General features: G+C 39.5%; 1 protein-coding gene across 2 annotated transcripts in view; it reads right to left on the bottom strand.

The window, feature by feature from the left end:
- Positions 1-21,308: 21,308 nt before the first annotated feature.
- Positions 21,309-26,290, bottom strand: part of SCN7A (sodium voltage-gated channel alpha subunit 7) — a 73,582-nt gene continuing 68,600 nt past the window's right edge. For both annotated transcript variants that reach the window (XM_075529627.1, XM_075529626.1), the window contains one exon: positions 21,309-24,222. In XM_075529627.1, coding sequence (XP_075385742.1) covers positions 23,171-24,222 — 1,052 coding nt within the window. In that variant the 3' untranslated portion in view covers positions 21,309-23,170. The remainder of the gene's footprint in view (positions 24,223-26,290) is intronic.

The following is a 26,290-nucleotide window of genomic DNA, read 5'->3' as shown; positions in this document are numbered from 1 at the left end:
GGTTGGATCCAAGGGAGCCAGTTGTGGTGGTCTGCTTTCTTATACATTCACAGCTCTAGAAATCCTATGGGGCAGTTTCACTCTGACTTATAGGTACATGATGAATCAGAATCTACTTTATGATAAATAGCTTGAGGTTTTGTCTCTTCTTATATTTTAAGGGATATGTAATTTTCATAGGTGGCACAAACCATTAGTACTCGACCTCAAGGTTGACATTTCTAATCCACTCAGTGGGGCTGCAGACCAAATGCCTGATGGTCTGTTTCTGTAAACATCGTAGTCAAGAGAATTTAAGGACACAGTTCTACTCTATAACTCATGGCATTGTCATGTGTTGGAATCAACTCAATAGCACCAGATTTGGTTTTGGTTGGACACAAGTAGAAATTTCAAAGGATCTTCTAGAATAAGACAGACTAGGAAGAAAGGTCTGGCTTTCAACTTACCCAAGGCAGCTAATGAAAACCCTACAGTAGGTTGTGCAATTATTCATGGGAATCAAGCCAAGCTGGGCGATGTTTCTTTCTGTTGTTCAAAGGATAGCCATGAATGTTTGCAGTGAATAGGGATGGCAACGAAGAGAGAGGTGAGGCTGGGACTGGCTGCAGAGGCCCAAAGTTCAAAGAGATTTTGATGGATGGCTAAAAAATGTGTGCTATTTAAAGATCCTCCCATTTTTAAGTACTAAGTTTGTTACTTAAAGATTCCTCAAATGCATCTTTTCATAATGTAAATAATTAATTAAAAGTTTTCTTTGAAACCTCAGACTTATAAATAATCAGACTAGCACTTCTTGTCCTTTGAAAAATATATCTTTTTGTTATGGCCTGATATTCTCAAATATATATTTCTTCTTCTATCATAAGCAATTGAGTCAATAAACTTAAACCTGTATAACACTAAAAGGCAAACACTAAATACACCAGATTAAAAAAAATTTAATGTTTTGATTTAAAACTTTAAGTTTTATAATCAATGAATGTATGTGATAAGGGGTTTAAACATGACCTATTCCAAAGAAATGTGTTAGGGGAAAATCTGACACCTCTATAATATATGTTTTAGAAATTGTTAAGTAGCAATATTTTGTGTATTATAAGGAGCTTACTTTTCTCAACAAAACAAGGCAAAGCAAAACAAAACAAAACAGAGGGTGTCAGGGAAGGGTTCTGGGACCAGTGACACGTTAGCCCAAGGAAGTAAGGGATGAGCCCTGCAGATAGACCAGCTTCAGGCAGCTGGAGCAGCAAATGCAGAGCCTGAGGGCGACGAGATAGTCCTGACGTTTTTGAGGAATGACAGAAAGCCTGGTTGGAGCAGATCCAGTGCCAGAAGATGAGCCCCACGGTTGGGAGACACAAAAACATGACTAGGGGAAGGCTGCCACCTCGGAGTACATCTGGTCTTGAGAACATGGATGGTGAAGAGCTTTTCAAATCTTTATTCGCTAATGAGGAATGGCTTAAACAGGAGAAGAAATATCTGAAACCACCACGAATAATGAGAACACAGAAGGCACCACGTTTGAATTTGGAAAAATGGAAGTAATAAAAAGTTAAATGAAAAGTAGAAAGATCAGTATCCTAGGCTGAAGTTGACTGATTTGAGTCATTTTAAATTGGGCAGTCATATGGTTTACTATACCAGAAATGAATCATTTAAGAGGAATGCCAGTACATCCTTGGTCACAATGAATATTTCAAGATCTGTCTTGAAATGCAATACTGTATATGATAGGAGTATATCTACATATCCACAAAGAAGATCAGTTAATATAACTATTATTTCAATGTATGCACCAACCACTAAAGGCAATGAAAAAGAAATTGAAGAATACTATCAACGTCTTTGATATGAAATTGATCAAGCATGCAATCAAGATGCATGGATAATTACTGGAAATTGGAACATGAAGGGTGGAAGCAAAGAGGAAGAACAGTAGTTGGAAATATGACCTTGGTGATGGAAGCTAATCTGGAGATCACATGGTGAAATTTTGCAAGACTAGAAACTTCTCCATTTCAGATAACTTTTTCAACAACCTAAATAGCAACTGTATACATGGTACTTCCAGACAGAATACACAGGAATCAAATTGACTGTCTGTGTGGAAAAAGCAGATAGAGAAGTTTAATATCATCAGCCAAAACTAGCTCAGGGGTCTACTATGCAAAAGCCCATCCATTTCGTCACATGCAATGTTGAATTTGAAGAAAATTAAAACAAGTCTTCAAGAGCCAAATATGACCTTAAACCTTTCAAAAACATATTTAATACATTGAGGACTAATGACAGAAGGCCTGACAGGGTGGATGACATGAAGAACATCATACCTGTGCCCATTCATAGGAAAGGAGACCCAATGTACGTGGAAGTTATCAAGCAATATAATTAATACCACATGCACATAGACTTTCACTGAAGACAACTTAAAAAAATGTTACAACAATACGTTGACAGAAACTGCCAGAAGTTCCAGCCATACTCTGAAGAGGACATAGAACAAAGATGCCATTGCTGAGGTCAGATGGATCTTAGCTGAAGGCAGAGAACACTGAAAAAGGTCCCTTACATTGGATTGACTCTACAAAGGCATTTGACTTTGAGAAAATATCAAACTATGGGTAGCATCACAAAGAATGCACATTCCAGAACACTAAATTGTGCTCACATAGAACCAGTCCATAGACCAAGAGGCAGTCCTTTGAACAGAACAAGGGGGTTTGCCTGGGTAACAATTTTTAAAAAGCTGTGTGTCAGGGTTTTATCCTTTCACCAATTTATGAAATCTGTATTCTGAGCAAATAATCTGAGAAGTGGACCATATCAAGAACTTAGCATCAGGACTGGAGGAAATTGCATTAACATCCTGCAATATGCAGATGATACAACCTTGCAGGCTGAAAATGAGGAGGACTTGAAGCAATTACTGAGAAAGATCACTGCTCAGTACAAAGAGAACAAAAAGCCTTAGAACTGATCAAAAGATAACATCATGAAAGAGAGAGAAAGGATTCAAGTTGCTAAGGATTTCATTTCACGTGTTTCCACAATACATGCTCATATAAGCACAGACACACGTGAGAGTTGGGCAAGGAACAAAGGCGACTAGACGAACATCGAAGCCTTTGCATTGCAGTGTTGGCAAGGAACATTGAATAGATCATAAACTGTCAGAAGAATAAATAATTATTTCTTGGAAGATGTACAGCCAGAATGTTCCTTGGAAGTGAATATGGCAAGACTTATCTAAAATGTTTTGAATATGTTACCAGAAAGGACCAGTCACTAGAGAGAGGAACTACACCATGTGGGGTCTCTCTCCCAGCTCTGGCTGATTGCCAGGGGTCTCCTGCATGTTTTTGCTTGGAGATAGTATTTTTTTGCTCCTGTGTGGATGTCTGATCTCAGTTCTGCTTTTTTCCTTCCCTAAACCACCACTCATCAGTGATTAGGTGGAGGAGTTACCTTAGTTTAGGATACCCAGGTTGATGAAACAAAAGAAAACTTTTATTTCCAAACAAGGTCACATTCACAGGTGTAGGATTAGGACTTCCATATTTCTTTTTGGAGGACACAATCTAATCAATAGCAATGATACTATATTTATCTAGTTGAGGTGAAATACACATGTAGAAAATATTGTTCAGGCAATATGTGGTCTATGTAGAAGAAAAAAGAAACATAAACAAATGGGTCTTGGTCATTCATGGATTCTCAAATAACCTGGTGTCTCAGATCAATTTCATTTCTGCCAGAGAAATGAAATAGCATCATAGTACAATACAGTGGAAAAAGTATGGAAGCTGGATTCTGACTTGCTATTTTCTCCATTTCTGTACATGTGTTTTAAAATCTCTATGTATTTCTATTCTCTCTTCCATGATTGGAAAGTTTTGTTCTAAGTTACAATGAAAGGCCTTTCTTCGCTTACATTTTAAATTTGTTTCTTTGAGCAACATCTATTCATGTTTCCTCTGTAAGGGTCTCTTAATAGGTGTTGCCAAAATGATAGATCAATGTTTTTTTTAATACAATTTAAAGTAAATAATTAAATGAGGCCTCGGTGTTAAATATTTAGTTATTATTATTAAGTATCGAGGTATAGCATAATCTGGTGTCCACTTGAGACTATTAAGAGCAAAGGGGGGAAGTTTAGCCTGCCAGTTAGGTCACAGAGTGATGACCTTATTTGGAGGCACAGAGGAGCTAGATAGCTCACTGGAGGCCAGGCCCACTCTCTTGCTGATTCTTTTCCTGTTAACAAGCCACATGGACCTATGCTTCTGGAGCCAGAGCCCTAGAGCAGGAGGAGCTATGTGAAGACCCATGCCAGTGCTGAGATGCTTTGACCACCATTGAATCCACAATCCTTTCCACCTACTTGGTGTGATCTTCCTGAATTTGATGTCATTACATGTGTTGCATGAGTCTGAAGAGGAATTTATAGACTAATATTGAACACAGGGGCTAATATCGGAATTATGGACTTGATCTGGACTGGGCTGGGACGTTTTCTTAATATTCAATTACTCTTTGATATAAAGTTCTTTCTTATACACATATGAGTGTCTATGAATTTGTTTCTCTAGTCGACCTTACACTAACACATTATGGTACCTTGGGAGTGGCGGACTAGAGAAACAAATCACAAAGATGGAGAGCAGATGCTTGTTTGACTTCTGGCTCATGGTAGTTTTTCTCATTTGGCTAGCCAGGGGTCATGAATAGTATAATAGTTTACTTGGTTGCTTTCTGGAAAGAATGTGGGAATTTAAATATTTTATTCCTGGAAATTGTGTTTGGTTAATCCTATCTGAAATGGTGAAAATGATTGTGATAAATGTGAATCTTGAGTTCTGGTGGCAAAATCGCCTTTTCAACTTTTCTGAGGCCATGCTGCTTAGTGAAAATGGCTGACTGAGGTCAAAATGCGTGACAGAAGGTCCCGCTCTGGTTTGAGGCAATGAAGCCAGAGTCACAAGGCCATATTTTCTATCAGTGGAATTGTTTAAATACGGATTAAGATAAGATAGATAAGAATTGAACTTGATTATTTTAAGAATTAAGTTTAGGATTCAACTGTACTAGGTTTATATTGTTTTCTTTTGACTATTGTTAGTGATATAATGATTGATAGAAATGATTATTGGGAAATATAAATAGAGAGTTTAGAAGTTGTTTCAGCCACCAATTTGAATCTATAAATGGTTCCGGACAGACCTGCAAAGAAGGCTCTGAAAAGCTAAGTCCCACCTGATGTCTTGAGTGCTCTGGACATTCAAAGGTGAAGAGATTTGCTTAGGGGGCTGTTGACAGGTTGAAGCGAAAAAGGAACAATTTTGGTTTTTGAGTTTTGGTCTAGTGGTTTGTATCAGAAGCTTTAAAATATTTGGAGCCATAGAAGGACCTCTGCTCTAGGACTGGATGTTAAAGGAAGCCTGTGGGCAGGCTGAAATGCTTGCTATATGACCACCTGGATCCACTTGTTGAGTGGAAATAGGAGAAATGCAGCAATAAAGAGACGGGTTGAGTCTGGCCACTGACACCTGTGGACCTGGTTCATGGGGAGCAGAGGAGAAAACAAGAGTGGCTGACTAGTCTGAAGTTCATGATCCAGCACAGGGGGGCAAGGGTTGTTGAGAATTTGTGGTGGGGCACATGGTTGAAAGGCAAGGCAGCCAATGGGCACCCTGGTGAGGCTAAGTGAGGCAGCCCACACTGAATTGACTAAAACCTGATCAGATGAAGAGATTTTTCAGCCTGTGAACTGGTACATTTTACTGCTATCTTTATGAACCACCTGTCCTGATTTGACTTTGCTTATGGATGCAATAAGGCTTCACTGGGTTCTAATTGGATTGAAGATTCTTCACATCAAAGGCCATTCTTATCTCCTCAGAAAGCTGGGTTGATATAAGTGGGCAGTATAGAAATTCGATACCAGAGTGGATAAAGGCATGAAGTGGCTGTCTGTAAAGCTTTCAGAGGTGGGGGAACATATTCATATGATTAAAGGATTAAGGTGTAGGTGTTACTTAACTGCAATTGTTGGGTAACGAATATTGTTGTTTTGCTCACTTATAAAATATTATGTTTAAATGAAGATGCCAGATATTGAATTGTATGTATTTAATTCTATCCTGTTAGGTACAGATATGTTTTTATTATTGTTTGTTTGAAACTATATATGGTTAAACAGTTGTGTGAAAGTGTCAAGTTGACAAGAAGTGGTCGTGGTAGTTACATAATCTGGTGTCCACTTGAGACTATTAAGAATGAAGGGATTGACGGTTGTCTGTCTATCAGTTTGCAGCTTTGATGACCTCATTTAGAGGTGCTATGGAGATAAATAGCTCTCTGAAGGCCAGACCCACTTTCTTGCTGCTTGTTTCCTTGCTGATAAGCCACATGGAGCTATGCTGATGGAGCCAGAGCCCTGGAGTTGGAGGAGCTCCAGGAGACTCAGGCCAGTGCTGAGATGCTTCCACCTCCACTGGATCTACAAGATATTCCATCCACTGGCCTGTGATCTTCCTGCATTTGACATCATTGCATGTGTTGTGTGTGTCTGAAGAGAAGTAGACTGGTGTGGTAGTTAGATGATCTGTTGTCAATTTGAAGGATTAAGAGTGAAGGGGTGGAGTTTAGCCTGTCAACCAGGTTGCAGCTTGATGACCTCATTTAGGAGGCTCTAAGGAGACACAGGCGCACTCCCTTGGAGACTCTTTAATAACAAGGGTCATTCCCTGCGAGATATTGCAGCTAACAAGACACATGAAACCACACTAATGCCCTGAGCTGAAGGAGCCACATGGAGACTCCTGCTAGCACAGAGATGCTTACAATGCCCCTGCATCCACAAGACATCCCACCCACTGGCCTGTGATATTCCTGCATTTGGCACCATTGTATGTGTTTCATGAGTCTGAAGAGGACTTTCAGATTGGTATCTGATATATGGGCTAATATCAGACGTACGGACTTGGTTTGGACTCGGCTGGGATGTTTTCTTAACATACAATTATCCTTTGATACAAAGATCTTTCTTATACACACGAGTGTCCATGAATTTGTTTTTCCAGTCCAGTGGTTGTCAACCTTCCTAGTGCTGCGACCCTTAAAACAGTTCCTCATGTGGTGGTGACCCCCCCAACCAAAAAATTATTTTTGTTGCTACTTCATCACTGTAATTTTGCTATTGTTATGAATTGGGCGACCCCTGTGAAAGGGTCGTTCCATCCCCAAAGGGATAGCCACGCACAGGTTGAGAATCGCTGCTCTAGTCAACCGTGATTAACACAAATAGTGACATGGGACAGTTTCCTTCTGATGCGACTCGCGACTAATTCTATCACATTGCATAGAGTGGATACTTATCGTATCCTCTTAATTTTCATACAGAAAGTGCAAAAATCAGTTTATTCTGCACTCATATCCATTTTTTAAATAAAAGCTGCAACTACTGCCACCTGGTGTCGAATATTAGTCTTTCGTCTGTACAAAAGTCATCAGAAAACATTTCTATCCTAGTCTCCTTCCATTGGAAGCAAGGGCGAAGTGTGTCTGGTTGTTGCTCAGATTTAAGCACCACCCTGAGTTGGAAGGAGCCAAGGGAACCACTTCTTGGTATTTCTAAGTAAATTTTAGCGAAGTTCTTACAGGTAGTAAATTTGAATGATTTGATTTGGATTCTTGCTTTCTCCTTTTTAAAAACACATATAACCTCGCTCCATTGAGGCCATGCTGACTCAGCCACCTGCTGTGGATTCCAAGACTCTAACTGTCTGAGGGAGGAGAAAGGCCAGACTTTCCTCCTGAGAGATGCGGCGTCTGTGAAACGCTGACCATGTGGATCGCAGCCCAACTTTTAAACGTCTAAGGGCTTCAAATAGTTTGTGAAAGCGTCTATGTATTATCTTTTAATTTCAGTTCCACTAATTTTTTGACATACTCTTATGGTTTCAATACATTTTTAAGTGTTTTACAGAACCTTTACTTTGTCCACCTGTGATGCTTCACCACAAAATTTATTTCATTCACATTTGGGGAATATACAGTTTAGAGAGGAACCTAATTGAATTGCATAATTTTTATTACATTTTCTCCCGATTTAAAGCAAACAAACCAAAACAAATATAAAAAATGATTTTATTGGGGGAAATTAGAGCTCATATAACGATTCAGACATCAATTGTATTGCCATCATCATTTTCAAAACATTTTCTCTCTACTTGAGCCCTTGGTATCAGCTCCTCTTTTTCCCTCCCTCGCCACCTTCCCACCCTCAGGGACCCTTGATAAATTATGAATTATTATTATTTTCATATCCTTCCCTATCTGCGGTCTCCCTTCACCCATGCTTCTGTTGTTCATTCCCCTCAGTGGAGGTTGGGGCAGGCGATGCCTTATACATTGATCATTGCAATTGATTTCCCTTTCTCCCCATTCTCCCCACACCTTCTCCTTCCCTCAAAATTTTTTAAGATAGAAAATACACCATCTAATAGATATATAAATTTAAAAACAAGGGAAAGGAAAAGTCAAAATACCTGTAGAAATTAAGATATGGCTTCTCAAATATTTCATTAGGAAAAATGTGAATGTAATGAAACTTTTATACCATATAATTTAATTTTTAAATATGTTTTTGTTAGTTGTCATTGAGTTGGTTCTCATTCATAGTGACATCATATATCACAGGACAAAACCTTGCCTGACTTTGCACCTGATTTGCAATCGTGGTGATGTTTGAACTCACCGGTGTGACTCCACCACCTGCCTCTCACTTTGGCGTGCGTGGTGGCTTGCACGCTGTGAAGCGACATGGAGGTTCCACCTCGGCTGCACCATGGTTGTTTCAAATACCCTCAGAGTCGCCCTTGCTACTATTGTTAGGTGCTGTCGAGTTGTGTCCATCTCAGTGACCTATGTACAATAGAATGTAGCACTACCTGGTCCTGCGCCACCTTCATGATTGCTGTTATGTTTAAGCCTGTGGAGAGAATGTCTAAGTTATGCAAGACAAAGCCTCGCAATCATTGCCTCTAAGGAACATTCTGGGTGCACTTCTTCCAAGCCAGATTAGTGGGTTCGTTGGGCAGTCCATGATATTTCATCATTCTTCACCAGCACTGCGATTCAAATGTATGGATCCTTCTTGTCTCCTTTTGTCAATGTTCACCTTTCACACACACATGAGGCAACTGAAAATGCCATAGTTTGGGTAAGACACACCTTAGTTTTCTTTGCATTTCAGCACATTCTAGAGAACTTGTGCAGGAAAGTTTAGGAGAAAGATGAGGCCTTCTATTCCCACACAGTTACAGCCTTGGGAACTCTTGGGGGGTTGGGGGGGAAGGCGGCACTTCTACCCTGTCCTGAGGGTTGATAAGAATCTGAATTGACTCCATGGGAATAAGTTTTGTGCAGATTTACCTAATGCAGTCCACCATTTGGCCTCTTGATTACTGCTTCCATGACAAATAATTGTGGATTCAAGCAAAATGAAATCTTTGACAATTTCTATCTTTTCTCTGTTCATCATGATATTATCTATTCTTCTAGTTGTTAGGATTTGGGTTTTCTTAAGTGGAGTTTTAATCTCACTGAGGCCTGAAATCTTGATCTTCGTCAGCAAGTGCTTCCATTCCTCCTCAGTGTCAGGAAGCAAGGTTGTATCTTCTGCATATCACAGGTTGTTCATAAACCTTCCCCCCAATCCTGACATTGCATTCTGCTATCTAATCCAGCTTCTCTAATTATTTGCTTGGCATAAAGATTGATTAAGTATGGTGAGAGGATATGACCCTGATGCATAGGTTTCAACAGTTTCTAGACTGAGGCGGATGAGGAGAAAAGGCCTGGCATGCTACTTCTGAATGTTAGCCTACGAATTACGACAGACAATTTAATAGCGTCTCAAGTCAAATATGTTGGGATTTATGAAAAAGATATTTTTGTTTATTCCATTTACAATATAACAGATGGAAATTAAAGATAAGGTTGTTAGGGCCACTACCTAGAATCATTGGCTAGACAAGAAATTAAAGAGTGGAATAAGGTAAACGCTCATGGAATGAAAGTAGTGTTGGAGGAGAGATGAGGGAAGTGGGTAGCTAATACTGCCTGTGGAGAAGTCATGCTTTAGAAAAGATAAGCCTTCAGCTCCCCAGGAGATGCTATTGAATTCCTGGGACCCTGTGGTTTGGCTGGAATTATTCTTCAAATTTCATGTGCCTGAGTATGCAAAGATTTGAACAGTCTCTAATTGATTTCTAAGAGTGACTAAACAAGAACGAAATCCACCACCATCTGCCTGATTTGATTCAGAGAGAGAGAGAGAGAGAGAGAGAGAGAGAGTAAAAATGCAAATCATTACAGGAAGAATCAGCATAATCTCTTGCCTACAGAGCAGCTGGTGGATTTGAACTTCCAACCTTGTGGGCTCACACTCACCTGCAGAACTCATTGTGTCACCAAACCTCCTTACAGAGACATATGTTCTGAATAAACTCAAACCAAACCCAGGCTTAATGCCGTCAGGTCAACTCTGACACATGGTTATGTCATGCATTACAGAGTGGAGGTAAATCTATTTTATTTTAAACCAAGTAGTTGTCGGGACACAAGACTGAAGGACTCTTCATCTTGGCACCTACACTTACACCTTTTCACTTTGCCCTCCACTGCGGCATGAGTGAACTGCTTAAAATCATCTCTCTCCCTCTAGGTCTATTTTTCTTTTTTTTGATTTGTATTTCCTTTATTTATTTTTTTTTAACAATTTATTGGGGCTGATACAATTCTTTTCACAGTTCATACATATACATACATCAATTGTATAAAGCACATCTGTACAGTCTTTGCCCTAATCATTTTTTTCTCTTTTCTTCTTTTACATTTTATTAGGGACTCCAACAACTCTTACCACAATCCATACATATACATACATCAATTGTATAAAGCACATCCATACATTCCCTGCCCCAATCATTCTCAAGGCATTTGCTCTCCACTTAAGCCCCTTGCATCAGGTCCTCTTTTTTTTCCCCCCCTCCCTCCCCTTTCCCCCCTCCCTTATATGCCCTTGGTAATTTATACCTCGTTATTTTGTCATATCTTGCCCTATTCGGGGTCTCCCTTCCCCCCTTCTCTGCTGTCCCTCTCCCAGGGAAGAGGTCACATGTGGCTCCTTGTAATCAGTTCCCCCTTTCCAACCCACTCACCCTCCACTCTCCCAGCATCGTCCCTCACGCCCTTGGTCCTGAAGGTATCATCCACCCTGGATTCCCTGTACCTCCAACCCTCATATGTACCAGTGTACAGCCTCTGTCCTATCCAGCTCTGCAAGGTAGAATTCGGATCATGGTAGTTGGGGGGAGGAAGCATCCAGGATCTGGGGGAAAGCTGTGTTCTTCATCGATACTACCTCACACCCTAATTAACCCATCTCCTCTCCTAAGCCCCTCTATGAGGGGATCTCCATTGGCCGACACTTGGGCCTTGGGTCTCCACTCTGCACTTCCCCCTTCATTAAATATAATATATATATACACATACATATATACATATACACATATATACACATACATACACACACTTATATCTTTTTTTTTTTTTTGCATGATGCCTTATATCTGGTCCCTTGGGCACCTCGTGATCGCACTGGCCGGTGTGCTTCTTCCATGTGGGCTTATTTGTTTCTGAGCGAGATGGCCGCTTGTTCACCTTCAAGCCTTTAAGTAGGTCTATTTTTCTTAAGAACTTTAGCCTGAGAGACTAGAGAGATGAACTCAAGGCACTGGCTTGTGGGCAAAGTCCCCTTCATCTCCCTCTCATAGCAGTCCTGGGCTTGCATACTCATCAACACCTCATATTTGTTCTTGTGTAAGATTATGTTTAAGATTCATTTTACTCAGATATTGCTCATCAACACAACTTTTGGGATGAGACAATAGCAAATGCTTTTCAGAGGGAATAAAATTCATTCCTTTTAAAATCTAGGTATCTATCTCAACCTGAGGGAGTTCATGAACTGTAGGCAGCTCTTTCATAAGTATATGTGGCACTGAAGTAAAAATGAAATGAAAATAAAACTGTCATAGTCGCATTTAAAGGACATTATTCAGATAATGGTAATTTTGTTTGTAAAGATGTGTTTATGGCTCTCAAATAATTTTTAAATGTTGTGAAGGACAGGATTGGCTCTTCCATCTCCAAAGTTTGCTGACCTCTGATCTAGACCCCAAAATCCCACCACACTCTCTGCCTCATTCTGACTCATAGTAACCCTATTGTACAGGGTAGAACTGCCCTGTGGGTGTCTGAGACTATAATTCGTTATGGGTGTAAAAAGCCTCATCTTTCTCCCAAGGAATGGCTGGTGGTTTTGAACTGCTGACCTTGAAGTTAGTAACCTAAAGTGCAACCAATGCACCATCAACCTTCATCTATAAAGATAGGTTTATCCAAACATAAAACCACACTCACTGCCATCGAGAGCCCCTTGCTGACAAAGATTAAGCTTTACAGCGTCCAATATGGGTTAGAGCTCACTGTAAAGAAAACAAACCCTTCACAGTTGGGCCAGTAGGAAACATCATGGTACACAGAGGAAAGATTGACATTGTTCAGGAATTCATCTTGCTTGGGTCCACAATCAATGCTACTGGAGGTAGCAGTCGAGAAATCAAATGCTTTGGTTTGAATAAATTGACTGTGTGAGACCCTTTTAAAGTTTTGGAGAAGAAGGAGATATCATTTTGAGGCCAGAGTTATGCCTGACCCAAGCCTTGGTGTTTTCAATCTCATATGTTTGTGCTGTTTAGATGTTAAATAAGGAAGACGGAAGAGGATTTATGCATTTACATTTTGGTGTGGGCAAACCATCTTCACATTACCGTGGGTTGCCAAAAGAACAAACAAGTATGTCTTGGAAGAAGAAGTACATTTTATTAGGGACTCATACGATCCTTATCACAAGCCATCCATCCATTGTGGCAAGGATATTTGTACATTTGTTTCCCTCATCATTCTCAATATATTTGTTTTCTACTTGAGCCCTTGGTATCAGCTCCTCATTTTCCCCCTTATAGGCAAGGCTAGCAAGGCTTAGTCCTGTGTCCTTTTGACACATTATCAGGAGAAACTACTCTCTGGTAAAGCAGAAAGACAGCGAACAGAGAGGAAGAGCCTCCAGTAGATGGACTGACATGGTGGCCTCAAAGATAACAATATTGAGGATGGCCCAGAACCAGAGTCACTATAAGTCAGGACCAACTAAAGGCACCTTACAACAGTAATTTATACACACATGTAAGCCGTATGTATGCATACTAATATATATGTATAATTTATTAATTCAAATTAACCTACAACTTAATTTTCTTTTGACAGTTACACTATGTGTACTTATTTTCCTCATTTGTGCTTAGCATTTTGCTCATGCTGTGTTCTGTTCAATTAAGTGCTACTTAGAGCGATCCAATGACATAAAGTAGTATTGCGTCACAAGATGCCCAAGGCTATCATATTAACCGAGCAGATAACCGTGTACACATTTCTCCTCCAGAAGGATGATAGGTTTCAGCTGCTAACTTTGGTTAGTAGCCATGCTTAACCATTGAGCCACCAGGGTGCATTTTGCTGGGGACTTTGTTGCTAGGTGCCGTTCAGTTGGTTCCACCTGACAGGGAACCTATGTATAACAAAATGACACTCTCCAGTCTCGAGCCATCTTCACAATTATTATATTTGAAACCTGCATGCAGCATCCAGAGAAGGAAGAAAGAAAGTATATAGGGTCACTGCCCCCAAAAGTGCTATGTCAACCATCTCAAGAGATAATGTACGATCAAGAACAAATGGAACTGAAGGAAGAAGTCCAAGCTGAAGCTTCCTCCAATCTTGATTCAACATTCTTCTTCACATAGGACAGCTTCTGGTATACATATTTTTAATTAAAATATCATTTTATTGGGGGATCTTACAACTCTTATTACAATCCATACAACAATTGTATTCGGCATATTTGTACATATGTTGCCATAATTCTTTTTTAGACATTTACTTTCTACTGGGCCTTTGGTATCAGCTCCTCTTTTTACCCTCCCTCCCTCCACCCTCGTGACCCCTTGATAGATTATAAATTATTATTTTCATGTGTCACACTGACCGCTGTCTCCCTTCCCCCTTGGTTTCTGTTGTTCTTCCTCCTGGAGAGGGGTGTATGGTTATGTGTCAATCATTGTGATCTGATCCCCTTTCCTTTCCTCCTCTCCCTGCCTTCCCCCTACCGTCTTGTTATCACCGTTCCCATTCCTGCTCCTGGATCCCATTTGCTGTGAGTGCTTATCTTTTATCTACACCTGTGTACCTGCTCCGGTCCAGCCCAAAGGGAGGGGCACCACTGGGACCATGAGAGTGGTGGTTGAGGAAGCCTCAAGGAACTAGAGGAATATTGTGTTTCATTTGTGCTTTACTGCAGCCTGATTGACCCATCCCTTCCCTGTGAACCCTCTATGGGGGGATGTTCCATTGTCTACAGAAGGACTTTGAGTCTCTTCTCTGAGCCCCCTCATTCTTAATGATATGTTTTTGTTTGTTTGTTTGTTATGGGTCTTCTGATGTCTGTTACCTGATCCTGATGACATCTCATGATCGCACCAGCTGGTGTGCTTCTTGCATGTAGGCTTGTTGCTTCTCTGCTAGATGACCTCTTGGTAACTTCAAGTCTGTAAGACTCCAGATGTATAGCTTATGGTATTATTTGCTCAGCAAACATTAAATAAGCATGGTGACACTATAAAGCTCTGACACACAACATTCCTTGTTTTAAACCAAACAGCACTCCCTCGTTCACACACACACACACACACACACACACACACACACACACACACATAATGTTCTGAGTGAGCACAATTAAGCGTTCTGGAATTCCCATTCTTCTCAGTGATGCCCATAATTTATTATGATCCACATATAGTCAGTAGAACACAAGTAAACATTTTTCTAGTATTCTTTGCTGTCGGTCAGGCACCACCTGGTATCAGCAGTGATATCCCTACTGCCAAGCGTTCTTCTGAACTAGTCTTGAAGGTCTTGCATCACTCTGTGGTTTTTGTTGTAACTGGGGTGGCTTTGAGGAGATATACTGCTGTGAAAGTTTCTAAAGTATCTCCAGCATAACTTTATTTGCATGTGGTAATAATGACATTGTGTGATTTTGCATCCTGTTGGGTCTATAGTCCTAGTTGTGTTCAGAGGATAACAAAGCTTGTAATAGTTAACCTTTCATGAATGGAAATACAAGGGCCTGTGTGTGGTGTTGTATTTTTTGCATTGTTTTGGTGTCATAATTTCTTAAATGATTTATCATTTTAAAAGCAAGAATAAATTGAAGTCAAAATGGTAATTTCCTAGTGCTTATCAGATTTATAGGGCAGGATTCTATTTTAGCAATTTTCATAGCTAACATATTACTATGTAGAAAATAATTTTAGTGCTATTAACTCTAAATATGAGAAAACTTGTGAAATATGTTGAGTTAATGTATGGGGCTTTTAATTTTTACATGTACATATGTATTTAAATAGATAGCTGGGTAGATAGATGGAGCTTTCCCAGTCATCATACTCCATGCTGAAGCAACTTAGAATCTCATTTTTTTCACTCCTTATATTAGCACATTTAATTTTGATATCTTAAATAAACAAATATAAACAGGAATCTCTAAGTTATGAGACAATAATGATAACACAGCAATGATATAAATTAGACTTTCTATTGTCAGTGTCCACCAGGCTGTCCAGAGAACCAAAATGAATAATTCCATCTTGTAGTTTTAGAGAAAACAGGATCGTTGATACTTAATATTATTACATAGCAGTGATAACAAGCACTGAAGTGAAAGGATACGAAACCAAACCACGCATGGGGATGTGCATGTCACTGGTTTGATGATCACTGAGTGGGTCACATCCCACAGCTTCTCTACACACGGCCCCATCAGCAATTACCCGTGATAATGTGGACACCTCACAACTGCTGCACAGTGGAAGAATTACTCGTGATTTCCACACTCGTGTCTCTGAAATGTTTTACATCAGTCTGGTTTATTGCTACGATTTCCAGAGTTTTCTTTAGAAAATAATGTAGGTCAAAGAGGACTAATGCACAGACAATCAATACCTTGGAAGGCTTTCAATCCCTTTTTCTTCCTGCCTGGATCAATTGCTATTGAAGGTATGTGATTCCGTCCCTCAGAGCGTCTTTGGGAATAGCTTTAAGTGAAGAGAGCTTGCTACGACCCCCTGTTTATAAGTGTACGTTATTCATGATATATATCCTTTGACCTGACAGCCACAGCAGCAGAGACTCCTGGCGGATCTTGGATAGTTTGCTGGAATTGCTCTGCAGTACAACCTGTGTACTGGGAAGACCCAGTGATTTCTTCTGCGTAAAGCAATGTGAGAACACCGAGTATAAACCGACCCAAATATCAGCTGAGGCACCTAATTTTACCACAAAAACTACATTTAAAAATGTGCTGAAAACTCGGCTTATACACGAGTATATATGGTAAATATATTTTAGGAGGACAGCAGATATCTTAGAGATGAATCTTGGCCATCTTTTGTGTTGTAAAAGGAAAACAAATCAGCAAGCCTCTTTCTTCAAATGGATGTTGCTGCTGTGGAGTATTGCTTGGCACAAACACGTCGGTGCTTCACCATGATGTACAAAAGCAGGTCTACTCGGGCGGGAGAACACATTCTTTTCTTGATCAGAACTATTAAGCATGATTGATAGGACAATTGGAGAGACGTACTCAGCAAACAAGGTGGCTCTTTGTGACAGTGTGGGATATCTAATGATTGCAAAAAGGCATTCTTGCTTTACACTGAACTAAGCTGAGATTACAACAATTTTCCTACCAATTGAGTTGTAAGACTATGTCATGAAGTTGGACAAGATAAATAGAGAATTGTCTTCTTTCTTGCTTGGCTAAGCCCCACTATAAACTCTGCAAGTGGTCCAAAAGGCAACTCAAGAGGAAGAGAGAGAAAGATGGTTGGAGGAAGGCAGGCTGGTTGGAAACACACAGATGGGAGGAGCATCTCAAATTCCACTGGCCAATCAAAGGACACCAAGCCTGCCATTTTCTTACCTGATTTAGCAATAGAAAGCAGCCTAGGTAGGTTTATTCCTCTCTGAGTCAAATAGACATTTCTTTGGTAACATTTGTATGTCTGACAAGGAAGAGCAGTTAGAAGGCTCACGCATAATCTAGGGGTCTGAGACTCCCTCTTTTTAAGGAAGATACTGAGGTGCGCAGGTGGCATTACCTACCCACCTCAGTATCTTTCCCACGCTACAGCAAGTGGAGAAGATTCTTTTATCCTGTGGTTGTTACATACCGTATATACTCGAGTATAAGTCGACCCGAACATCAGCAGAGGAACCTGATTTTACCACAAAAACTTTGTTAAAAAATATGCTGAAAAACTTGGTTTATACACAAGTATACACGGTAGTATGGTGTGAATTTGAGACTATTAAGAGTGAAGGGGTGGAGTTTAGCCTGTCAATCAGATCGTAGCTTGATGACCTTGTTTACAGGCCCAATGGAGAGAGCTTACTGGAAGCCAGAGACACTCACGTCCTATGAGACATTCCTGTTGACAAACCACATGGAGTTACGCTGATAAAGACAGAGCCGTGGAGCTGGAGGAGCCACATGGAGACCCACGCCAGTGCTGAGATGCTTCCACCATCACTGGTTCCACCTACTGCCTGTGATCTTCCTGAATTCAGCGATATTGCATGACTGCGTCAGTCTAAAGAGGAATTTATGGACTAGTAGCGACGTATGGGGCAATATTGGACTTATGGACTTGATCTGGATGGGGTTGGGATGTTTTCTTAATGTACAATTGTTCTCTGGTATGAGGTTCTCTCTTACACACACATGCATGTTTATGAATTTGTTTCTCTAGTCCACCCTGACTAACACAGACCCTGAGGACGAGGCTCCCCTTCTTTGCTCACAAACCCCAGGGTCAGCAGATCCCAGCAACAAAGAAGGTACAATTACAAGCTCTCCAATAAGGCCTTGGTCTCAAAGGAAGCCAGTAGCAATGAAGGATCCCACAGATTCCTTCTCCCTGGAGAGCTATCTGGGGAGCTGGCCTCAGGGGCCCTCTCCTGTTCCCTCAGGCAACACCTGAAGAAGCACCGCATTACCCAAAGACTAAAAGAATTTTATGATCACTGCGAAAATTATACTAAAAATTATGCTGAAAATGTAACCTAAAATGAATTACTAGCTGATAAAATTAAAGATCTAAATAGCATTCAATCTCCTTTACATAACAATAAAATATTCTGTATATATGAAGAGTCATCCAGCATCACAGGAACCCCAGTTCACAAATTGATTGAGACAGGCAATTGGTTGATACCAGTACTGAGATGAATAAAACGTTAGGATTAACCAAGAAGGAGTTTAAAACAACCCTTCTAACAAAAATGAATCCATCATATATATTTTCATGAATCAACTAGAAAGAAAAGCTATACAGAATAATAGGATTTATTAAAAATGAAATTTATAGAACTGAAACTTACAATAACAGTATAAGAAAACAAAATTGGACTGAATGAACCTAATAGAAGAATAGAAATGACAGATCCTATAGGACTGTTGTATCTGAGGACAAAACAAGAAAATGCATCCAATCTGGAGGACATAAAAAACAGGAAATAGGTTGAAGTGAAAAAAAAATTAGCAGTGATTTAGGAAATCGAAACAATAACAAAGAGAATAAGTAAACTCCATCATTCATATGGCATCATCCCAGTAAGAAGAGACAGTGACTAAATATATTTGATAAAATAATGACTGAAAATGGTCTAATTTTGGTGAACCTGAGTGACCCTCAGGAGCTCTGGTGGTGTAGTTACACACTGGGCTTCTAATCGCAGGTCCATAGTTTGAAACCACTGACTGCTCCACGGGAGAAAGAGGAGACTTTCTATTCTTTTAAAGAGTTAGAGTCTCAGGAATCCACCATGGCAGTCAGTTCTACCCGATCCTATAGGATTGCTTATGAGTCATAATTAACTTGATGGAAGTTAGGGTTTAGGATTTTTTTGGCTTTGTGTGACCGTCACAGGATAAACCAACTAATCCACAGAACACACAATGATTAAAATCTTGCAAACAAATAATAAAGCAATATATATATATATCCTATTATATATTATCTCCAAGATAGTTGGAGGAGAAGAGTCACTCAGGGTTCAGTGTAGCATCGATGAAACATACAACGTTCCTTTAGTTCCTAAATGCTTCCTACCCCCCACCCCCACTATCATGATCCCAATTCTACCTTACAAATCTGACTGGACCAGAGGATGCACACTGGTGTAGATAGGAACTGGAAACACAGGGAATCCAGGGCGGATGACCCCTTCAGGACCAGTGGTGAGAGTGGCGATACCAGGAGGATGGAGGGATGGTAGGATACAAAGGGGGAACCGAATACTAGGATCCACATATAAACTCCTCCCTGAGGGATAGACAACAGTAAAATGGGTGAAGGGAGACATTGGACAGTGTAAGATATGATAAAATAATAATAATTTATAAATTATCAAGGGTTCATGGGGTGGGGAGCAGGGAAGGAGGGGAAAAATGAGGAGCTGATACCAAGACCTCAAGTGGAAAGCAAATGTTTTGAGAATGGTGATGACAACAAATGTACAAACGTGCTTGACACAATGGATGTATATATGGATTGTGATAAGAGTTGTATGAGCCCCCAATAAAATGATTTAAATTAAAATAAATAAAAGTAAATTACCTGCAAAAAAGGAGAAATTTTCTGTGTCGAATGAGAAAAGCCCTGGTAACAAGGTCAGTGGTTCAAACCTACAAGTCCTTCCAAGGGAGCAAGCTGAAGCAGTCCACTCCTATAAAGACTGACAGGCTTGGAAACCCCATGGAGCAGTTCTCCTCTGTCATTATAAATTGGAATCCTTTCGGTGGAAGCTGGTTTTGAGGGGGCTTGTGTTGAATGAATTTACTTTTTTCACTATCTGATAAAATATCACTTCAGGCACGTTCTTTGTCAGCCTCACTTCTAAGTATACCCATGATGATGAATTATAAACACTTGTATAGTTATGTTTCCCCCAGTAGGCAGTGAGTTCTTTAAGTTGAGATTCATAATTGTACGCATAGATAGATTCTGACTATTTACCTTAAGCGTCTAGTCTTCAGTAAATGTTGAATGAGAACACATTTATCTTCCCACCCTCCCAGGTTTGTCTCCATTTAAAAAATCCCCTCCACTGATGAGGGGAGGGAAGAGATAGAAAGAAAAATCCTTATTTTGTCTCAGCAGTTTAATTCATTGAAAACTTCTGTCTCCATCCAGGTAGTGTATTATGAGAGACTTAGTGTGCAGAATGGTTAAGGTTCTGAAGCTAGGTCTGATTTGGTGTGGAGTCCTGGATTTGTCACTTCAAGTTCTGTGCTGTATACAGCCTTTCACAATGTTTTAAGCCTGACCGTTTCCATTTATAAAAGGAGTGAGATCATTGCTTGATGGGTTGTGGTGAGCACGAACTGTGATCATATGTGGTAACTACTTCATGCAAGGATCAGAATGCTCAAGAAAAGGTAGCTATTTCTATTATCTGTAAAAACACTTCATACAACGTTATATGGAGGGGTGAAATATACAGAGAAATGTTAAAGAAGCAAAAATTATCATGTAAGCATTGGACTGCTAATCACTTGACCACTGGTTCAAACCTACCAGCTGCTCCCCAGGCTAAAGATGAGGCTGTGTGCTCCCTTAAAGACTTATAGTCTCAGAAATCCCATAGAGGGTCCCTATGAGTTGTGGATTGGATGGCAGTGGGTTAATGCACCATAGATTTGATTTTAGCAATGTCTCCCATAAGGCAAGCAGATATATATAGTAAAATTATAGTTTGGTAAGAGGAATTCCTTTTTACAATTTAACAGTTTTTAGTTGGTTCTTGGAAACTTGTTAACATTTTATTAAAAGAAAAAAAGTGTTCTAAAAAATACCATGTTTGGTTTTTGTGTTTTGAACCTGAGGTAAGATTTTAGCAAGTAACTTATGGTTTTTATTTTCTTTTAATGCAAAGCTATCAACCTGATTTATTGAAAGAAAAACAAAACATGGTTAACAAGTTGTGTTTATTCTTTTCTATTGTATCGAAAAGTAAAATATATTGAAATACTTTGTTAAAAATAAGTCTTTACATGGTTTTTAGAAGTTGAGTGGCAAACACAGTTTACAGGTAAAACTAAATTTTTCAAACAAAATCAGTTGGTGGTGTTTATGAAATTACAGAAGCAAGTTGTGATCCAGTTTAAGTATCTGAAGCAGTTCCCACATTAAGACATTCTCAAGAAATAGAGAACAGAGAAACTTAGGTAAAGCACCAGCTGTCACCAGGTTATCTAGTGAACGCGGATTTCTCCCTGGCTCCCACCACGTGGACGGAGAACGGGAGGAGAAAAGGAAGGAGCAATTATAGAAAGCAGCAGGACCCTGAAATCATATTTGCTCAAGGAATCTCCCAAAGGCAACATGGTCACGTGATTACATTTCTGAGGAGCAGAACATGTTATAATAAGTAAGGCTCAAGATCATGCATGCATAATAAAATACAGTTACTGACACAGTTACTGGCACTAAATGTAATACAACACATTTAAAGCCAATGATATAGACATATTTTCTTAATGAATCCCTTAGTCTATCACAGGAATGTTGAAACCAATCTTCATACAAAGGGAATCTCTAACGCCAGAATATCTAACTGCATGGGTGTGATTGTTTCTATTTTTCTAAAGAAGTCAAGAGACCAACTATTTGTACCTATCTTTCAAAAACATTTCCACAGTGACAACGCACTTTTAGGGTTTTCAAGTTGTTCAAATCGGAAATGTTTTCTACAGCCATTATTTTTCATTATTATATGATGCGATAAAAAGCAATAAAAATAACCTAAATGGAGAGAGATGATGTAAAAGCTAACTTGCATATACTAATGTTATCAAACAATAAAAATAATGACCAGCATCAATTTTTATCTTCTAGTTTGCAGCCCTCAGAGTTTGAGGATCATCTTCTTCCTCTGAACTGTAAAAGTCATCAAGTTCAATGGCAAGTATTTCAAAGCGACCACAGTTTCCAATTAAGGACCAACTATAGCCCTCAACTTGCCTTATTCATACTGTGACATGCATCTGGCAGATCTAATATAGCTGATGTAACGTTCTGAATAAATGGTAAACCACTTGGTTTTACAGTTAGGTAAAGCTTATGTCTATTAACGTACTCTATCACAACATTTTAGTGAACGTATACTTTAGAAAAGTGTAGAAGGAAACAAAGTAGGCCACAACTCTAGTTCACGATAAACTCTCCATTCTATAACCGATTCTCTTTTAGAGTTGGAGTTTAGGGAGGATTACCCAGAGAGATGAGAACTAAGGAGACAGAGAAGAATGAACAGTGTTATTTCTTATGAGCCAAACAAAATAACAATAACAACAAAAACCAAGCAAACAAGGCCCTCTGCAACTGAACTGAATGGCAACTTCTAAGGAATCCCTCACAAAAATTTATATTTTTCTTGGCAAGTTAATGATTTAATGACTCATGCCATCTCATTCTGATGGAAACACCATGGGACATTCAGAAAGGACGTATTTGTAGCTAAGTCCTACTAGTGGTACCTGGAGGCCGAGCACATTAGATAGCAGGTCTACCAGAAAGGCCCCGTTGGGGTCTGGAGTCTGTAGCAAGGCCTTTCCCTCCCTCCAGAAGTGCCGTTCTCGGGCAGAGAGAAAATGCGCAGCACACTGTCCAGTGTCAACGTGAAGCACATGACCACTCTGCCGCAGTAAGGGCGCTGTCTTTCCTGACAGACTGATTAGATTGGATCTTTACGAGCAGGGTGCGAATTTGGCCTTGAGCCTTGTGAATGCATGCTTAGTGTCCGTGACCTGGAAACAGTTCATCTTTCCTTTTATTTCACTGATCTTCACCTTTTGATTTATGACTTAAACTTTGAACATATTGTGGTATATGAGGAAGGTGAAGGGGTTGCTTTAAATTGTTGATCTTCCCTCAGCTTTACCCAAATGTTTTTCTTCTTTAGTAGCCTTGACATCTTCATCATCATCTATCATATGAATGTCTGATGTATTTTTGACATTTTGCCTCAAACGATAACTTTTATAAGCTCGTTGAATGATAGTGGCTGAGACGGTTTCCTGTTTTCGTTTTAGAGTAGTTGTAATTGGCTCATATGTGATCTTAAAAGGATTGGCTAGCATGAACCCCGTTTCTATCTCTGAAAGCACTTTCTCCATCCTCTCATCTTTACCCAAAACTCTCCTCGTCAAAGCAAGTAAGATGTCAAGGCAATGAATTCGGTCCCCAACTGCCATGGGAAGGTCCATAGCAACGAGCTGGCCCTTGTTTGGTTTTGCCATGAGAAGAGGGGGAGGCAGAGCCGCTGCCAAGTCTGAAAGCTTGCTAGAGTCTATGTACTGGGTCTTCTCAGGATCAAACCTCTCCCACACCTGGAAAAACCTCCTAAAATCATCTTCACTCAATGTTTTGGCTTTTTTTTTAGAAACAATATTGAAAAACTCCATGATAACCACAATGTACATATTGACAATGATCAGCCACGCTATGAAGATATAACTGACAAAGTAAGCAATCCCAACGTAGGGGTTGCCACAATCGCCTCGAATCTGGGTCCCAGGGTTAATTTTATCAGGATCGCAGTCAGACCATTTACTGTGGAAAATTGTATTGAGCATCCCGTCCCATCCAGCAAATATGGTAACCTGAAAAATGCAAAGCATACTGCTGCCAAAAGTTTCAAAGTTGGATACATCATTGATTCCAAGTTCCTTTTTAAGATAGGCAAAGTTGTACATCCCCAAAATGGCATAAGCAAACATGACCAGGAATATGAGAAGACTGAGGTTCAGCAGTGCTGGGAGGGAGAACATCAGAGGAAGAAGAAGATTGTGGAACACTTTCGGTCCTTTCCCAAGACGCAGGACGTGGATGATCCTTGAAAGAAGAATCAGTTGGGTGAGGGTGGGAGAAATAAGGTAGTCTGTCATCACATGGAGAGCTATGCCTGAAGTGGACAAAAGATAAAAGAGTAGATGAAATTATTCAAATCCATTTTCATTTAGAAGAATATAAATGGTTTATATTTCATTGTTGTTTATACATTATGCTGGCTTGATGAAATGATTAGTCCCTCCTGTTTTATGGTGGCACACATTGAAAGTTGGGGGTAGCCAAATTCCCATTGTGGCAATTGCTAAACTCTTTTAAGATTACGATGGATTAAATACTTCTGGAATCGTGTGGCCCTAATCTATAGAGTCGGATGGTAAGTCTATTTTATATCGCTTTTGGCTCAGGAAATTTAGTTAATTCCAACCTTTGATGAATTTTTAATAGTCATTCCAATATGCAAAGACTAATGACATAGTTTGCCCTCATAAACCTTATCATTTAGAAATCAAATATTGTAACTAATTATAATATGAGGCAGAAAGACATAGTTTGTAAATGTTGTTACAGAATTGACATAAAGTGATTCAAGCATTATAATTGAATTAAATACACTTATTTCATAAGTAGCTTTTGGGTCTTTAGGCCCACTAAATGTGAATTGCCTAAGGGATTCTCTATCCTCATGGAACTTTTTTCTAAAAGTGGTGGGTCCACAGGGACGGATGGGAATGAGATGTTGGTGTCAGTACAAAACAGAGTAAAATATAATTTCTGTAATGAAAGAAAGCTTTAAAGGTGCTCTTTGGGAGTGCCAGAGAGAATGTGGTTCTTTTTTTCAGTGTGAAGGTGATGAAGAGAGACTCCCGTGAAGCTTATGAGATGATACGTTTGCTGAAACTGGAAGGATCATGCTTCACACTTCTATTAAAATGTGGTCACTATCCAAGATGTCAGTCCCTCTAATGTTCTGTCTAGCAATGCCCTCATTTTGTATAGCTCGTGTGAAGCTTTGTTCAGATCCAAGTTCTCATCCCTCAATTATCTTCTGAACACTTAGTTTATGCATGAGACATCCCTACTTTATTGTAAATGAATTGTCCTACATTATCATTAACCTTTCAACTCTTTTTCCCCCTCCTTTTTTTTTTTCAGAATGTGAAATCTGACTCCATCCTAAGGACCTGAATTTCCTTTTAGTCCTCTCAGATATTGACAGCTCTCTCCTCCACTCCATGTTTCTCAGGGTACAAAGATACAAAAAGCTGTTTTCATTTTCCCAATGTGATTTCAAAATCATTCCTCTTCCCTGGTCTTGAAATTTCTAATACTTTGTAAATAATGTCATTCACCTACATAATCTCTACCGTTTAATGATCTACTGATTTCCCTTTAATTATATTCATTGACTATTTTAAATGCTTGACTGATTGTCTCCCTCTAGATGCCTGTACCCACAATCAACAGTCAACAGCCCATCCCAAAGTTAGCCTCTCAGTCTTCAACATACTCAACTTCATAATTTTCTATCTGTAGCCACATTCTAAATCCAGGAAACAAACCTGTCTTAAATTTCTAATTCAAATAGCCCTGTCTGACAACAATTTCCTCTTTTTACAAATCTTTGACTTTTAATCCCATGTTCTTGTTAGGTGTTATCCAGTAGACTTCTACTCATAGCAGCCTCCTATGATGGAGAATACGTGCCCTGTAGGGTGTAAGCTGGAGTCTTTACAGGAGCAAAACGCCAGGTCTTTTTCCCATGGACCACTGAGTGGTTAAACTAACACTTAACACCAGGCTCTTTGATTTTATAATTCCTCTGTTTTCTTTCTATTGGTCCCCTTTTGTTTCCATATTCTTTATTACATTTCTTTTACATTCTTATCAATAATTAATGACAGTTTCAGCGAATTTCTAGGAGCATAAATGGAAAGGCAGTTTATATATTTTATTACTTTAAATACCTAGAGCTGTGCATGGCATGTAATAAAAACTCAAATATCGCCCCTACGCCCGTGAAGCTTACATTCTAGTATATATGTTATGGGAAGACATACATAAAACAAATTCCTCTCTCCTTCAAAATGTTGTCTCTTCAATCTTTTGTTAAGCTATCTCCTTATCTAATAGATTTCTGTTTGGATTTCACATCTGCTAGGAAATCTTCTGTGACCTCTGCT

Source organism: Tenrec ecaudatus, chromosome 13 (genome assembly GCF_050624435.1).
Source record: "Tenrec ecaudatus isolate mTenEca1 chromosome 13, mTenEca1.hap1, whole genome shotgun sequence".
In the NCBI taxonomy this organism is placed as follows: Eukaryota; Metazoa; Chordata; class Mammalia; order Afrosoricida; family Tenrecidae; genus Tenrec; species Tenrec ecaudatus.
This window is presented reverse-complemented; position numbering and strand designations above follow the sequence as displayed.